Here is an 18,300-nt window from a genome sequence, read left to right on the forward strand (position 1 = left end):
GTAGGTTTTAATTACGTGTTTATGTAACATTTACTGTAATTTCAACTATAAAACAAAAAAGTCGATGATTTACTGATTGATATACATCGATAGTATCTTATCGTTAGTCAGCAGTGGTACGCTGGAAGTTGAATTGTTAAAATAAATCCATAAGCAGTTGTTAATATTATAGAGAACACAATTTGTAGAACTATTACATCGTGTTGATAGTTAAAAAATATTGTAATCTCCTCAAAACTCAGACTCAGACAATAATCAAGTAAATTAACGAGGGGAGGTTAAATCTGCAGTGAGGCTCAAGAAAATGATAACCAAATCCGACTACTAGTTGCTAACGTATTAAGCTGCTCTTATTATTATTTATAACAATTGCTTAATTGATCAAAAGGAGGCAGGGGGTGTCTGTGTTATCCCAAAGTTTTTGGGTATTCCCTTATTATTTACTTGGAATTGCGCTTGTGTATTTCTCTCATTGCCAACTGTCACAGGCATGAGGCTAACAGTCAGCACGGCGATGGTGGCTGAGCCCACCTGTTAAATGACTATCGGAGTTCTTTTTTTTTTTTTAGATGGTGGAATAAGAAAAGATTGAAGTGAACTGTTGCCGGCCAGCACTTCAGCTCCCTGATGGACACTGCGTGCGGGGGAGTGAATGCTGCGTCTTCCTATCAAGGTGTGGTATTTGTATTTTTGCACATCTCGGGTTTTTTGTTTGTTTTTTTTTTTTTTTTGTTTGTTTGTTTGTTTGGTATGTTGACTTTTTATGTAATTTTTTAAAATAGATATGTACCAACCGAAGTATGGCAAACTTTCTCCCGCCGATTCTCCGAAGTCACGATATGATTGGTTATGACATCACTGCAAGGGGCGGGGCATGTGTCAGACAGCCAATATAAACGCTCGGCTTTCGCTGCGCAAGTGTAGTCGCCGAAGTGGCGTTGACCTAGTTAGAAGCACGCGACTAGTCACACATCTAGGACTGTTTATGAATCCGTCGGCCTGCAGGGTGCGACCATGTGTTTTTGAGCTGCTTCAATAACGCGACTCCTTCTAAAGAGCGGAACCGTATGTATGTGCTTGCCAAAAATTAATTTCCTCTCACAACCATGCATGTACGCACGTTCTTTGGTTTACTCTCCGTCTCGTGGACCATGCTACGGGCCGAAGCAGACGACAGTTCGCAGATCGCTTTGAGATTTTCTCCCATTGAAGCAGTTCGCGCCACTGGAGCGTACCTGGCGCTGGGAGATGAACAAAAGTTGACAGTGCATCGAAGACTGGCAGAAATGGCCAGGGAGTGGTCAAGCTTAGCAGAACCCAGAAACTTTGAGCTTCTGAAGCAGATGACTTCGCCGCGGTATGCCGTAATGGCAGCAGACGACAGTCTAGAGGCCGACAACGTCACAACCACCCCAGCAACTTCGCCCGTCACCATGACAACCAGGGTTCCTCCATCAAAGTGTGAAGAAGACGTGGGACTTGTAATCGAGGGATTGATAGAGGAACAGTCCTGGGCAGTCGACAGTAAGTGTGTTTAATTACTTCTAATGCTACGGCTAACACATCATCGTCGCCATCGACATCGTGGTCATCTTAATGATGGAATTATTGTGTGTGTACGAGAGAGAGATATTCGAATTTTGAACGAATTTTTAAGATGTATCTGATGCCTGCAGTACGTGTTTGTGCGACTTGTGTGTATGTATGCAAATTAAACGTTTTAAACAAGTATACAATAAGGTTCTGTATGAAGAAGCATTATTATTACAATAACTCGCTGTTGTGTGGTTGGTAAAGTAAATAATTGTGCAGGGACGGAACTTTGTCTACCGTTTAACTGGTTTCAAAGAAAACAATCAAGTTAACGGAGACATTTACGAGGATAATATAAATTGTCAGGACACCGGAGAAAGTATCAGGATAATCTTATTTCAACACCTGCTCCTTCTCAAGTTTTTTTTTTTTTGCTTTCCTGTAAGCACTGGCTTTCAGAAGAAAAAAAGCGGTCACTACGAATTAATCCGCGTCGCAGAGTGTGCGCGTGTTGTTGCAGGCGTAAACAACTGGAATCCAGACCACAGTCAGCTCCTGGGATCGCTGGATTCGGAAAAGTCTGCTGGTTGGGTTGGCGATCGAGGGGGTAGAAGCCTCGAATCTACGTATAGCAGGAGTAAACTGAAGTTCCCAAACCTCCAACCAATAATTTCTCACACCCTTCCGCCACCCCCGTCGCTGCAACTGCGTCAAAACATGTTTCATTGGCCTACTGCCATCGTATCACTCGATTTATGGCAGTCATTGCTAACGCTCAGTACAGGGACTGCAGGTTATTTTTCTCTTGTCCCTGGTCTACACAAATCACGTTATCTACTCCTGTTTTTTTTACTCGAGAAGGGTGAAGGGAAATGGAAACAGTGCTTCACGCACTTCATTGACCTACCTTAAACATATGTCTTATGGCTATTACTACTGGACAAGACAGTCTTCGTATAGCAGTTTCTTCGAGACATATGGCACGTTTGTTGGGTGCAACTGCATGAACCCATGCAGTCCTTCCGAACGCGTCTAAAGTGCTGTGAACTGTACAAGTTCAGGTGAACTTGAGGCCACTGAACTATGCCTGTATAAATAAGGGGTTATCTGCCACACACGGGCGTCCTAGGGGAAGACATCAGAATAGCCCCCCGATCATACTGAGGGTTTAGAGTGTTGTAGACGACTTGTAATGAAGTGGTCTGACCTTGAACGCCCGCTGAACTTGAAATTATCAGCCTTCTCACTTTACCACACATGTCGAACACGTGATCATGTTACATTCATGACAAACATGCACACGGGGCCTGCTGGGATTCCACGTTCTTTAGCACGGGTGGGAAAAGTACGGCCGTATGCGGGCGTATTTGGACCGGTCCGTCTGCTAAAATGTGCACTTGTTTTCTTTCTTTTGTTATTTTTTATTTAGCCTAGCTAGTTAGTTTCATTGAAATTTAATTTATCAAGTACAAGAGCGTTAGAAATCAGCAGTTCGTAACATTCTAACACAAAATAACATGATAACAAATAACAAGGCTGACATGTCTGATGTAGCCGTTAAGGAGCATCGGAGGAGGTTGCCTTCAAAGGAAATCCTGCCTTTTAAGTTTTATTAAAAGTGTATTCAAACAGCGATCACTTCACACAATAAATTCGGTACATGTACGCCATTATGAATTCATTTGTCGTTCATTCCATTATCACTAGATTGAGTTTTGGGGTATTTTATCGGCCTGCCGTATAGCTACTTTGAATTTTGAGACCGGCCCGCAAAAAGAAAACTTTGCCCACCCCTGCTCTATAGGCATCCCGACTGTGCCTGTTGAAAGGTTTTAACGGCCCGTGCATTCACCTTTTATAGTACCTGTCGAGTGATAGAACGGTGGAACAAGAGGGGGCGATCTAGGAAGGAGGTTGAAGATGGGAAGAAGAGCTGTTTTGTTCAATGACCTACAACTACTTATTCAATGTAAATGTTTTTTTGGGTTTTTTTTTTTTTGGTGAACAATGTTCACGTGTAAAATTCTCGCAGGCGCTGTGTAGTTGGTGAGGTGAATTTGAGTCACGAGTGGGTGGCTTTGAAAACCATATCTTCAATACTTAGTTTTAATTGATATCTAGCTGCATACGTGTCTTAGCATATTTGCATAGGGAATATAGCTGAAAGTAGAAAATATGGGTACACGCAGTATCAATTCGGTGGGGTAGGGGTTATTGTACCTGTGATAGGAGCCACGATGCCGTCAGTACTCGTACACTAGACCGACCTTCACCCTGGTCAAGGGCTTCGAGACATTCATTTCTTGTGTGACAATATCCGTCACAGTTGATCGCCTAAAATCGTTTGTCAGTTGTAACCGGTTTACACAACGTACATGGCATGAAGAAAGAAATCTGTAAAGTGTAGTCATAAAGAACCTTTACATGTTTGAGGGGATAACTTCTCATCTCTGAGTAAAACTATAATTATAGATAGTTTATTCTGGTATTTAAGGAAAAGAATTATTAATATCTTCACAAACAAAGCACCTTTCGCAACAATAAAGACAGGCATTTTGCGTATATTCAAAAGCACATGTAATTTTCGCGAGGGATTTTCTTGAACGTTTTTGTTTCTTTTCAACTTATGTTTTATAACTCCCCCGCAATGATTTCCCACCCTCTATAGATGCATCGTCGGTACAGGTCTGTTAATGGAGCTATGTCGTTAGTCTGTACTTTGACTTTTACTACACGCCCCAGCAGGTCTAACAGGCCACAGATTCCGACCTTGGGGTCGTTGTCACACTGGTCTCGACAAGAAGACATTTGTACGCTGTCCTCATAGTCTGATAATAAAGCATTTCATATCATTGCTCTCGGGCAAAAACATTCGGCTTATCAATATCTGACACACACAAAACTGTTTTGCACGTAAATTTAAAAAAGTAAATGGGGAATAAAGTTTGAACTGGCAACAACAAACAGCGGCAAGACATGTTATTGTGGTAAGCCTAAAAAGCAAACAGACGGGAAAAACCCAGGGTATAAAGTCTCACGTGTTTACCAGTCACCGAGTCACGAGAAAGCAAACATGGAAATCCAGTAAACCTTGGATGATTTCCCGTTTTCAGACATCAAAATAACAATTACACAAACACAAAACCTCTGGTTCCCAGTCAGAAGCGGCGTTAGGACCACGCGGGGCCTGGGGCCGACCATCCGCGCGGGGCCGGGTATCAATATCCCTACTGATGTGATGCCGGAAGCACTGATTTATATAGTTAGATGGGCTGGATCAATTTCACGAATTTAGTGTTTTAATTGTTCGTAACCTTTCCCACCGTTTGTGACAGTAGCGGTTTTTTTCTTAAAGCGCAATAATATGGTGACGAGAACTTAAAGTGCAGAGGGCTGCTGTGTTCAGGTACCTTGGTACAGTGATCGACGGGAGGCTCTCATTTAGTGATCACGTGAACCAAGTGTACAGACAGGCCCAGCAACGGCTGTACCTTCTGAGGAGACTCCGCAGCTTCAATGTCAGCTCTGGGGTGCTGGAGACTGTGTACAGGTCTCTTGTGGAGAGCATCCTCTCATTTAACATCGCTGCCTGGTACGGTCACCTCCTCGTCAAAGACAAGGCAAGGCTGGCCAGAGTCATCCACCAGGCAAATAAAATTATTGGTCGAGCACAGCTGCCACTTTCTGACTTGTACCTTCATGCAGTCAGAAGGATGGCACATAACAACATTTCGGACCTAACGCACTCTCCATCCCAACTTCCAGCTGTTGCCCTCAGGCAGGCGCTATAAAGTGCCACGTGTACGGAAAGCTGCCTACCAGAGGTCCTTCGTGCCAGCAGCCATCACCATCCTAAATAAAGACACAAGGATTTAGGAGGAATCAAACACAGTCTGAAGAGAAGAGGGTGCTGACATCCATTATCAGCCATCACCTTGTTGAATGTGCGCTCTCTTTCGCACAAACAAGACGAGCTCTCAATCTAAATAATTAATGAAATGCAGGGATTTCTGTCACAGGCCAATAGATGACATAGATGACAATTTGTAATGTTGTTTACCTGCAGGTGATAAAAAGATAGTAGTGATTATGTGTGCATTAAATGTCTGTATGAGTATGTATGCCTGCCCGTGTGAGCAAAAGAAAAATTTCTGTCTTGGGGTCTCCTCGACAGACAATTAAGTCTGATTTGATTTGATTTGATTTAATAAACTGCTTGTTATTATTGCCGGGTTTAAAGTTAAGACATGGGTTCAATAATTTGCTTAATTAGAACTTAAAAGTGTTTACTGAACGTCAATTGTTTGGTCACAACTTGTTTAATACAGCCAGCAATAAGTCATAAAGATGACCTCGGGGCTGAAGCGCGGGGCCCCTTCGAGAGCGGGGCCTGGGGCGGCCGCCCCACTTGCCACCCCCTAACGCCGCCGCTGTTTCCAGTAGATACCACATCATTTCACCATTTCAAAACAACGGCGCCCAGAGGTCAAGCAACATTTGCGGAGTCTAGACGCGGCTTTTTTTTTTATTTATTTTTTTTAAACTATGTACTGTACTTCTGACAAAAGACGCTTGTCCTTGGTTTCTCCCATATTGTCCCGGGGCCACGAATTACCCTTACTGCTCAGCCCTTAGCCATAATTATTAGCAACTTACCCGTAGCAATTGCCCTAACTTGAAGAGGAAACTGGTTGGTTATGTTAATTCATGAGCCAGCGAGTAGAAGAAAGAGATTTCTGAAAAGGATTCTCATTGTGCATATGTTCGACTCGGTGGGTGAAGCGAAAAAAGACAAAACAAGAAACTTTCTTTTTTTCAATGCAAATACACAAACTTATTACCTTTTCACCTCTAACATAATTGACACTGACTTTTGTTTCCTTCTGTGTTTGTCTAACGGGGCGGCTGCACCCCTGGTCCTACCCCACTGGATGTGACACTTATCTTTAACTCGCTTTAAATTAATTTACTGGCTTTTTGTTTCTCAAAGTGATCGACGCTATGGCGAAGCCACCTCCAGATATAAAGGGAGGAAGAACGTTTTGGCTTGGCGACTACGATGAATGTATCGCCATTACAGGCTATAACGCTACAGCAAACTCCTCAAGTGGAGAGTCTTCGTTTAAGGGACGCTACTGCACTGCCATCATGCCGTTGCAGATTACGGATTTGCACGTGAGTTGTCAAAAAAAAAAAAAAAAAAACCACCACTAAAACTTTTAACTAACATCGTTAACAATACTTTTGAACGAATTTTTACTTTGGCTTCGTTCTAGAAAATTCGTCTGCAAGCAATCTAGCAAAGATATACATCCGTAGTGAAAGTCTTCCACTCACATGTAATGTGTTATTCCTTCGCGTTCCTTCTTGTGATCACAGCCTCCAATCCCTGGTGCCCCGTCGACAGGCATCCGGGTGGGACTCTGTGTCCCCGACAGCTGCAACGCAGTGGTAGTTACAGGCCTACTGAACGCTGGTAAGACGAACATTTATATATAGGCACACATTATATATAATTATACACATAGGCGCGTTCCGCGCGCCGCACGCACGCACACACACACACACACACGTATGTATAATTATATACACGCGCATATATACATGCTCAAATTAATTATTCAGTTTTTTTCAGCGTACTCATGTCCACACGTGCGCATGCTCGCGCTCACATATATGTCTGCCAAATGGCTGTGTAATACGGCTAGTGCTGTACTCTTGTCTGTAATGATACGTCTGTTAGGGTGTCTGTACAACGGTGTGCCTGTAATGTCTCTGTAATGCTGCTTCAGCTGACATGTCCTGTTACAGTGTTACAGCGCGCAAACCTGTCCCTGTACGTCGGGCTGACCACGTGCCAAGAGGCGACCATTGACTACGACGCCAAAGCGATTGTGTCGCTGTATGTCTTTTCATTTATTATCGTCTTCGTTTTTGTATTCCTCCTCTTTGTCTTGTTCAGGTCGATGTTGATCAAAACGCGCCGCCTCTGTTAAGATGGGCCTCGGCTGTCAGGCATGGCTACCCATCATACACTGCGCACTGCATATTTTCGCTTCTTTTTTTTACATTGTTTGAACTTTTCTTCTTGAAAAAGTCCCCTTTTCTGTGGAAATGTAGCTAGCTAACTAAAACTGATTGTTTTGGTCATTGATGACTGCTATCATGTAATCTGGCCCCAAGATCGTTAGCTGTTCTCACAGACTTTTGTTCCTGGCCACACTTTAACAATTGCTATGGTTAATGTGTTTCTAATGAATACTCTGATTTTAGTACAGTATGTTTTTCAGGGATTAATAATCTTATATTCTCAAGCTACAAGTTTACAAACATTGCCAGTCACCTACCCCCCTACCCAAACGAAAATGTCTTCATTGTACTCGGATACGTTTACGCCGTCAATGTTAGAGCCAATGGGAGAACTTATGATTTTAGGTGCATCTGTGGACATTGATGATTAACTCAGTCTACGCACGGTTAAGTTTATTATTAAAGAGGTCATTCAATCACATTTTTGGAAATAATATCTTAAGCACAGCTTTCAAAAATATTTTGGGCTCTGCTAGACTTTTAACAAGGAGTGGTGGTTCACAGGTTCATTTGCTCAATTTTCCTGCTACTGTTGCTGCTGGGGACAGCGTATGACATCGTCATGGTGCAGTGGCCGCGCTGGCGGGAAGCCGAAGAAGACACAAAAGAAAAGCTCACGACCAGCAACAATTACACCATCAGCGACGGCAACCCGACCATCGTCAACGTCACGCAAAGCGGCGAGAACCAGCCACTGCTGGAGAAAAAAAGAAACGACCCTTCGCAGCCTGCCACAGGTGATTCCCTCCCTTTTTATCCTTTGTATGTCTCATACATTTTCATTCCATCAAGTTTTATTCCTAAGATTATGGTTTCGATTTTATTACACAAGTATGTGAATTTTTTCTGGGCCCCTCGATTTTTTTTTTTTTTTTACGTTTTCTTAGTTCGTTTGAGAAGCCACCAGGTTGTCTTGTCGCTTCCGCTCGTACCTTTCTACACCACTGGGCAACACGAGGTGTTTGTATTCGCCATTTGGTGTGGGAAGCTGATGACACCCAATTATTATCCTAGCCTAGAGAACATGGTCCTACTGCCTTGTGGAGAAATCGTAGAAAGTATATAAGCCTTGGGAATAAAATCCAACAGAAAGTCGTGATGCTAACGGCATCAGCGAGCAAAAGCTTACAGTTTGTACAATAAGTCTACTCGTATACCCACTGGCACTCGTTTCACGCACTTTCATCTAGGCAGCTCTAGTCAAAGCCATACGGCGGTCACCGCCAGGCCAGACGGGGTCTGATACCGCATCAAAGCGCTGAAAGCGCCGGGCGACACCTCACACAGACCGCTACCACATTTAATTCGTAACAGTACCGATCCTACGGATGTGACACGCGCAATCTGTTTGCCGATATCGAAAGAATCCAGGCATTTGAGAACTGCCTAAGGAGGCTGCTTCGGATCTCGCACAGAGAACATAGAGCTAATGGATTTGTACGAAGCATGGTCACCACACTCGTAGGACACTAGGAACCCCTAAATTGCAACAGTAAAATGGTCTGATTTGGCACGGGGGCCCAGCGTCCGATCCTCCTGATCCCGGTTCAGACCGGAAATGATCGCTCCTTCACAACAGGAATTTACGTGACTCTTGTGTCACCTCTCTTGCAGGCAAGTTGGGCAAGTTTCTACTGGCCTTCTCAGTTTACTCCAACAGTCTCAAGATCCTGTCTACCACCCACGCATCTGGCTCTCTTACCTGTGTCCACGGGATTCGATTCGCCAGCATGACTTGGGTTATCTTGGGGCACACCTTTGCTTTCGGACTGACAACTTCAGGTAAGTAGCTTCTCCCGACACCACCACAAGCATCACGATGTTCTTTGGAGTCTCAGTATTTTGTACCAGGTCAAGTAGACCATGTAGGTGTAATAATTTTGCACTCTGGTTTGCTTTTAAAACTGATTCTTTATCGTCAGAAATAAGTGTTATTTTTAAGTGGATTTTTTTGGTATGAAATAAATAGCTCATTCACATTCAGGATGTACCTGTTAAAAGTAACTCTGACTATATTTTTCACCTGTTGCAGCAAACTACATGACATACATGGCTAAAAGCATGAAGCAATGGACGTTTCAAGCAATTATTGGAGCCCCTGTCACCGTGGATACCTTCTTTGTGCTCAGGTAAATCTTGACGCTACAGTTGAATGGATACCTGACTCCGTATAGGGTTGGCAAGAAAAGGCAGCATGAAGATGATAAGGGTATTTAAAGAATGGGCTTCTGTAATCCTCCACTCACTGTAAAGAAATGCCCCTTTATAAGAGCGCACCACTCTCATGTCTGTTTCGTCTGTGATTGGTGACATACAAGGGCATTTAAATATCTCATGAATTTTTCTTCTGCCGAAGGTCTTATAAAAGACATAACAGGAAATTATTTTTGCAGAAATTTGTTTCTTTTATTTCATTTCAAGACAATAAATTTTTGTCGTTGACTAAAATATAATAACTCAGTGAATTATTTGCTATGGCAGTGGGTTGTTGGTGACGTACCTGATTCTGAAAGAAATGGAGAGGCGAAATGGCAGGGTGCAATGGTTCCTGTTTTATTTCCATCGTTTCTGGAGGTTGGTGCTATTTTCTGGTCAAATATTCTATATCTGCAGTATTTTATTGTTATTGCTGTTGTTGTCTTCCTTACTTTAAACCCTTGAAGAGAAGGGTTTGGTCTTTGTCAGCCACAAATACATTCCGATATCTGAACACAGGGCCGTGCTTAGGGGCAGGCGGACGAGGCATCTGCCTAGGGCCCCGCGCTTTTGATTGATATGGTAACTAGGCATATGGAAGTGTAGTCAGCCGTATCTGACTGCGGATTTTTCAGATGCACTAAATGGCTTGGAGGACATTTGCACATGGCTGACAGATTATCGTCAAAATGGATTTTCAAGCTCTCTGATTAATGCAAGAGAAATTGCAGAGGATTTGGATACAGAAACCAGTTTTTTAAAGCTACACGAATTAGGAAAGAGAAGGAGAATGTTTGATTACGGAACAATACGAAGGAGAAGATGTAGGAGGAAGAAATGCCCAGGAGGATTTCCGCATCAACTGCTTCAACATGATAGTGGATACAAGCAATTGCGTCTTCTTCAAAGAAGATTTGAACAATTAAGGAATCATAATCAAATTTTGGATTTATTCTACAACTTCAAGGAGTTGCCAAAGTCGGTGCTGAAAGTCATGTGGAAGAATTAGGAAGATGTGTTAAAACATGGAGAAAGCCGAGATGTCGATGGATACATGCTTGCCGAGGAAATGGACGTATTGAAGTATGTTTTTTTCAGATTCTGTGCATGGAGACCTTCGGAAGATGGTGACTTTCCTCTCCATTAAAGGACGATCCATTCGATTTTCCCGAATTTATGGATTGCTCTTAAGAATTGCCCCTCACAATACCTGTGAACAGTAGCTTCCGGAGAACGAAGTTTCTCGAAGCTGAAATTAATTAAAACTTACCTGCGCGTCAACGATGTGCCAAGATCGGCTGAAGGAACATGGCCATACTGTCCATCGAGAACAGTGTTTCTCGGGAATTAGATTTCAGTGAACTGATTGATGATTTTGCTTCAATGAAGGCCAGGAAAAGTTCAACTTGTAAATAGTTTTTTAGTGTTGAAAAACTTACATGTTATAGTTTATGCCGTATGTTGCTATGTTATTAGGTTACTAAATCTGAATGTGCTTTCGCATGTACGTGTGTCGGTGTGTTGTGTTGTGTGTTTACTTAATGGCGGATGCAATAACCCATCAACTCAACCTCAAACTACGACTGCAGACTGGTTTTTTAAGCCTGTCTGTAGGATTCCCTTCGTTTGTAAAACCTATTGGGACGAACGTTACAAATAAATTAATCGTAGGCTTATGTTGTAATGTGTACTGCAGCGTGCTGTCATGATGAAAAGACGAGATATCCCTGAGGAAAAAAATGACTTTAGATCCAACTAAAACCGTGTGATCGTGGCGTGCGGGCCCCGCACATGCCCTTTGCTCGGGCCCGCGGGGCTAAAGAACGGGCCGTCCTGAACACGTAAACCGTGTAGAAGGTTTTGTAGGTAATTGTAGAAACTTTAGACTTGTGAATTACATTAATAAAGACGTCGTGTGGTTCGAAGCTGTAAGAAAAAGGCTTTGTCAAGGTGATTAATTGTACCATTGAAATATTTAGACAGTAAATACTTTTCTCGAACCTGAATCTTTATCCTACATACATGGTAAAAACCTGACATTACTAAAACAGAATGATTAATAAATGTGAGTGAGAGAGTGAGAAACTGAGAAAGAGTAAAAAGAGATAGACTTTATTCTTTTAATGTCATTCGCTTCGTTTATCATAACACGGGGAAGTTTAAGCATAGTATCAACAATAACAAGCAGCATGTACAACCAATAATAAAGAATGGTTATCCGAGAATACTATTTACGGCTATCACGTATACAAAACTGTGTATAATTATTCTATATAAATACGTCTTAAGAGAGAATACTAGATCGCAAAGCAAAGGTCACAAACAAGATTGTGTCTGGCCTTCAGGTTGACGCCGCCATACATGCTGGTTATCATGGTCTACGTCCCTCTGTTTCGATATCTGACTTCTGGACCCCTTTGGCCTCAAACGGGCATAGAAAACAACGACTGCAGAAACAGTTGGTGGACTAACCTCCTGTACATCAACAACTTCGTCCGTACCAGTGAAATGGTCAGTTACGAACTTTGACTCTTGCGGGTGCTTGGGTTCCAGTTAAACGGTTTACTGTCCCATCTATTTCTTTCGATTATCTGTTGATTTATTAGCTTTTCGATCTCCAAGTTTCTTAATAAATTGCCTAAAGTGAGTTGGACTAAACTAAATTTTCATAGTGTATATGCATAATTACAATCTCCTCTGGTTAGCCTAGGGTATTTTTGGAGATCGATATGTTGAAATTAGATATTCGCCCTGGAAAAGGTCACAAAGCGGTAGACGACGAAAGAGAGAGGGGAGAGGGGAGATGCCAAAATGTCGTGGCACACTATGGTAGATTTATGTAATGGAAACTTTGAACTTTAATACGACGAACTAAAACGGAAAAATTTTGCAGCATGTTTCAGATAGTAACTTTTAACAGACCAAGTCGTGGAGGACACCTCAGCAATCTGTTAAAGGAAAAACTAAATCCAGACTGAACGAATTTGACTCAATACTGTCCCACATAGTGATCCGTAATAAATCTCTTGGAGCAAACGAGCATCTCTTTGGAAAAAACGATAACTTCCGCTGACCTTAGGGAAATGTAGTGTCATTTATGAATGAACCCATCAGCCGTTCATGTATTAGAGAGACTTTATTAAAGAAATGTTTTTTGGCAGTGTTTGACCTGGTCCTGGTACCTTTCCAACGACATGCAGTTCTACGTCATCAGTCCCCTCATTTTTGTTCCCCTTTACTATCGTCCGAGACTCGGTCTTCTGGTGGCCGCCACGTTTTTGTTGGCTACTGTCACCACGGCTGGTGTGATTGCCCGTGTGAACTCCTTCCCGCCCTCCATAGGGATATCTGAAGTGGACGCTGCGGCCAGGTAAGTGCAGATCACCTGTAAACTCAGTTTTCGTTTGGAACTCTTTGTTGTTTTCAAGGAGACTTAAAATCAAGGAATAATCGTAGGATATATCTAAGGTTTCTATACACATTTGTAGGAGGAGAGAATTTGTGCGTGTCAATGTTTAGCGACATTGCCTGTGTAACCATGGACACAATTTAGTATATGGCGCCACGCATGATGGAAATGGTGCGACACACAAGCACTCCAATCAGTCACATGATATTTGGAGGGTTTATGAAGAATCGGTTAAGATAAAGTTACGGCTCCGATGTCGGCTGGACGAAGCAGAAGGTGTGATGCTATTTCTGACGACTGTGGTGCTAAAGTTGTGCAGATGTATATTTTAAATATTTAGGCGTTCATGCACATTTTATCTCTCTCGATCGTAACATACAAAAAACTTCGGTATTAAAGGTTGAAGTAAAAATTTCAAGGCACATTTAAATCATTTTCACGAGATATATACATATAGTAAACCAAGGTTTTGTATCTTCTGTCAGTGCCAGCTACTTCTTCGACCTTTATATCAAGCCCTATTGCCGGTTTGGTCCCTATGTCGTGGGAATGCTGACTGGATACTTCTTGTTTATCACAAAATGTTCCGTTAGAATTCCGCTGGTAAGATAAAATATGGTCAAATATTGTCTGTAGGTTGGTTATTTTGTAAGCTGCATATTTCATGAATATGAAATGAAATTTTAAGAATGTTGAATTTGTGGACTGATTGTTGGACTTGGTGACTTGTTCCTACAAAGGGAAAAATTTTCTTCGTCCTTTTTTGAGAGAAAAGTTATATCTGTATTTTTTTTAGCATGATTTATAAAGTTTTCCTATGGATCATGATCATGAGGTCTGCACTGCTGGCAAGCAGGGGGATTTTTTTTTTTGTATTCGACATGGTTTGGGGAAGGAGCTACTATATATACTTTGTGATAAGAGACGATAATAGGCGTAAAGAGCAAACCGCAAGAAAGACTAAAGATTAAAAACATGGGGTTTGACTGGGAAACTCATCCTGTGTGTGTGTGTGTGTGTGCATTCATAAATGCCATATTTTTGTCTCATTCTATTCATCGACCCTCCAACCCGTGGCATCATTCATTTGGCAATGTTAGTCTCTAAATGTCTTCGCACAATATGAACAGCTGACGAGGGATGATAAACCTTTAGTCATCAAAAGCAAGTTAACACGAGTTTTTCTGAGGGAGTAAATATGGCTTATTACAAGACTATCTATCTGATCAAATAACCTCTGTTAATGAGCTATACACCTTCAGACACCTTGAGATTACATTGTCAGTGTCAGTCCAGGGGAGTACAGAGAACGAATGTAACCATATACTAACATGTCATCATAAATTTGACCTTTTTCGGGTGCATGTGGATTTTTCAAGGCATATAGCTCCCAAAAAGAGGGCAGTTTAATCGCTCAAATTTTGTCAATACACTTCTTCACTAATCATAAAATTTTTGTGGGGAGAAGGAATTCGCCTTAATTCTGTACACAGCTAGTCTTTGGAAGTTTCATAGCAAGCCTCGACCTCTGTGAAAACAATGAGTCACATCCTTCTTTAACGTGCAGCTTCTTAATCTGGCCGGGTGGGCCGTGGCGACTGCTGTGGGCCTGGCAGTCGTATACGGTCTCTACGATGCTTCAAATGGACATCCGCTGTCAGCCGATGCTTCAGCAGCCTACAACGCCCTCAACCATACTGTTTGGGGCTTGTGCGTGTGTTGGGTCATCTTTGCCTGTGCTACGGGAAATGGAGGTTGAGTTTTTTTTTCACAAATCCTTTCTCTCTGGTTGCTCAAATTAGGTAAATTGTTTTCCTCTGGTGAAAAATATAGCCATCATATTTAGCTGATGGGTTTCTAGGAAAACTGGAAAATGTTCCTTGTACAGCGAGGGTAAGCAGTTGCAACATATGAGGAAATGAGGAGAGTGTCTTGTCTCCATTATTAGAAGGCAGAAAAAGACCCCATGTAACATACATTTTTTTTTTTTAATCTCTGTTAAACGTAGTTTAAAAAGAATTAGCAAAGATCTACTGGAGTAAACAAACAAAACCAAAAAGCAGTATCGAGGTACAACGATCTTACTGTCGTTTCATAATTCTAGATGATCTCTTTTTTTTTTGAGGCGGGAGTAGGGTAAGGGAAGAACAAATCTGAGAGAAACTGAAGGGAAAAACGTTCTTCACAATAAATTATACGATTGCAGTTTTGTTATTTATAATTTTTCAGGTCCAGTAAATACAATTCTGTCCTGGAGAGCACTCATCCCTCTGAGTCGACTGACCTACATGGCATACCTGGTGCATCCAATAATCATGGAACTAGTGTACCTGGGCAGTCCATCTCTGTTCTACATGTCTCACCTTAATTGTGTAATTTTTTTAAATTTAAAGTATTTATAAATTATAAAAAAGTTGTAGCTTTGAGTGGCTGATGTTTTTTGCCTGGTTTGTAACCAACCTTCAGACTTACTGAATCGTGATATCATTCTTTGGTTTTAAGAGGAAATGCATGTTCTCTTCAGTAATAATACTGGAAGGTTTTATCCCCTTTTGCCACAAACCTAACTCTTTTTCTCAATTATCATCAATGCTGCATGTGTGTCCGCAAATATTGTTATTAATGTTGTACGTGTGCCAGCAATTGATAAGGATTCAAAACCAAGTTACTCTAGACCAAATGAAGGGGAGGGGTAATTTGAGACCTTTTGTTTTCTATAGAGTGGGTTTTTCTTTGGGAAAGGGGGATAATTAGGCATGGTTTCATTTGCAAAGAAAATATATCAAAGTTAATGGTAGACTGTGTGTGTGTGGTGTACGAATTGTGTGCATGTGTGCTCATGCGTATGTGTCTGTATGTGTGCGTGCATGTGCAGGCCATGGCGTTCCTATCTTTTACTGTTGCAGCTTTCGGTGTGGCCTTCATTCTGTCACTGGCCTTTGAAGCTCCCATGATGGGGTTGGAGAAGCTGATTTTTTCAACACACAAAGACAAATAACATCCCCGACTATTATCAGCATTTCTGGCAACTGACATAGTCAACAAATACAACAGTATTTTAAAAACGATTCAGCTCATATTGAAGTGTGTTATTGAAAACACAGCCTTCTTCGGAACTTGCTCAGACCTGACTTAATGTTTATCAACCTAGAGATGTGCGCGAGCCGGTGTGACATGTATAATTTGATAAAATGCCTGCTCAGGAACTAGTATGGCTGTCTCCATTTAAACATATCATCCCACTTCTGTGAGAAACAATTTTTGTTCACTCTATCAATGATTCCTTGGCTACCACAATGTGAAGGGAAAACTGGGATAAATCTTAGCCCACAAACAGGACTGGATCCATTTTCAAACAACGTTAGCTATTATTGCACACAGAGAAGTTTTTCACTACTTGTTTCCATCGATTTAGTTGAAATATGTTACTTTGCTCTTAACAAAACAACCATTAAATAGATAGCATGCAAAAAATGATACCTCTCAAAGAGATTATCATTTTTAACAAGAATTTTCTGTCAAGCTACACTATTAATACAGGTGAAAGGAGGTATTGGTAATTCAAATAATTGCCAGTGTTTGTTGGCATGTTGACAAAGTACTTTTATATGCAAAAAAACTCATATATGCTAAGAAACCGATTGCTGTTGAGATAATAAATGTTTATAACACAATCAGATAACATCAACTATGGGTTTCAATCTTCAAATTTTTGCAAAATCTGTGGATTGTAAATAAGTACATTGTAACACTCTCTCTTTTTTTTTTATTTGAAGACATGCTCCCATACAATAGTTAGGCTTCAAAGGGACTAAAGCAAGCTTGATTTATTGTTTGAGCCTTATGTGTTTATCCTACTGATGAATGTGGCTCAACAACTACTTGGAGACAGTTGAAAATAAGGAAACATATTTTTGATGCCATAAACTGTTTTCCTTTTTGTTTAAAATAAACACCACTTTAGAACAAAACAGAATGGCAGTGCTGATGAAGACGTACAGTTAAACTGTATTATATGTACTAACAAAAGCATATTTCCCTGCAGATGCCACCATAAGCAAAGAATTGTACACTTGCAAATATATGTCATTATTAGATATTGATTTATTAAATATAATGTTTGTTGACCTCAAATACATGTAATTGCTCTTTGTAACTGCAGTTGTATGTAACTGAAAAATCATGATGTAAATACATGCACATATTTGCATTTGCAGCTTAACAGATGGAACATGATGTGATAAAATATTCCATGTATCCTGCTGGTGCCAATGGAAGTGGTAGTGAACAAATGCAATCACCTTGTGCCTTGTTAACTCATTGTTGACCAAGTGTTTACTTAGAGATTTTATTTTTTTTATCATGAGCAAGAAGAAATGATATTGTCTATTTTTCTTATCTTTCCAAGGAAGGTTTGAACTTTTTAAGCCAAATGGCCATTCACATTTGTACAGACTGCTGCTTAGATAGATACTGGAGTTTAGGGAGTCACCATGTGCTGGTCTTTGTATCGATGGCAATTTTTAATCACACTGCAGCATAAGCTTCCAAAAGTGTGGAATGAATTTTTACCAAATGCAATAAAAAAAAGGATTTTTTTAAAAAAGCCTTAACTGACAAAAAAATGTAATTTTTATCATTGCTTTGAAGGAGATTTAGAGACTATTTCATATTCCATATTTTATCTTATATATTTTATATTTATAGCCTTTTTTTGGCATGTGAACCACAGAACCCCTAGTCACATGCATTATTAACACAAACTAAAATAAAATTTCCATGAAACATTTGCTTAAGTTTGTTGGTTTATTCATTATTTTTCATGGTAAGAAAACTTGTTCTATTTGCAAATCAGACAAGACCATTCCAAAGTGTTTATGGCAAAAACCATGACATACCCCGTCATTGTGTTAACCAACAGAAGTGAACAGTCAAATTTCAAATGGTATATTTACACACCCAAGTCCCATTTAGGAAAAAAGTGGTAGTGGCCAAGAGATATATCAGATTCCCGTTTCCAACCAGACTTCCTGCCACAGTCCTGTGCCTAATCAGGGTCAGGACCTTCAGGT

At 41.0% G+C, this 18,300-nt stretch overlaps 1 protein-coding gene across 1 annotated transcript; it reads left to right on the forward strand.

The window, feature by feature from the left end:
* The first annotated feature begins 912 nt into the window (after positions 1 to 912).
* On the forward strand, positions 913 to 18,015 carry LOC112573398 (nose resistant to fluoxetine protein 6-like). Its single transcript, XM_025253723.1, has 14 exons — positions 913 to 1,524; positions 6,524 to 6,708; positions 6,913 to 7,009; positions 7,345 to 7,435; positions 8,128 to 8,360; positions 9,238 to 9,405; positions 9,656 to 9,752; positions 10,105 to 10,197; positions 12,165 to 12,330; positions 12,981 to 13,189; positions 13,714 to 13,831; positions 14,796 to 14,982; positions 15,458 to 15,600; positions 16,104 to 18,015. Exons 1-14 carry the CDS (start codon positions 1,107 to 1,109, stop codon positions 16,224 to 16,226), a joined length of 2,328 nt encoding a protein of 775 aa, XP_025109508.1. The 5' UTR covers positions 913 to 1,106; the 3' UTR covers positions 16,227 to 18,015.
* Positions 18,016 to 18,300: the final 285 nt, after the last annotated feature.

The sequence above is a fragment of the Pomacea canaliculata genome, linkage group LG10 (genome assembly GCF_003073045.1).
Source record: "Pomacea canaliculata isolate SZHN2017 linkage group LG10, ASM307304v1, whole genome shotgun sequence".
Lineage (NCBI taxonomy): Eukaryota > Metazoa > Mollusca > Gastropoda > Architaenioglossa > Ampullariidae > Pomacea > Pomacea canaliculata.

Bases quoted from the DNA above. Each gene is read 5' to 3' on its own strand.
- LOC112573398 (XM_025253723.1), top strand. From the start codon at position 1,107: ATGCATGTACGCACGTTCTTTGGTTTACTCTCCGTCTCGTGGACCATG. The intron at 9,753-10,104 runs GTAAATCTTGAC...TTGCTATGGCAG, and splicing joins GATACCTTCTTTGTGCTCAG to TGGGTTGTTGGTGACGTACC. The intron at 10,198-12,164 runs GTTGGTGCTATT...TCTGGCCTTCAG, and splicing joins TATTTCCATCGTTTCTGGAG to GTTGACGCCGCCATACATGC.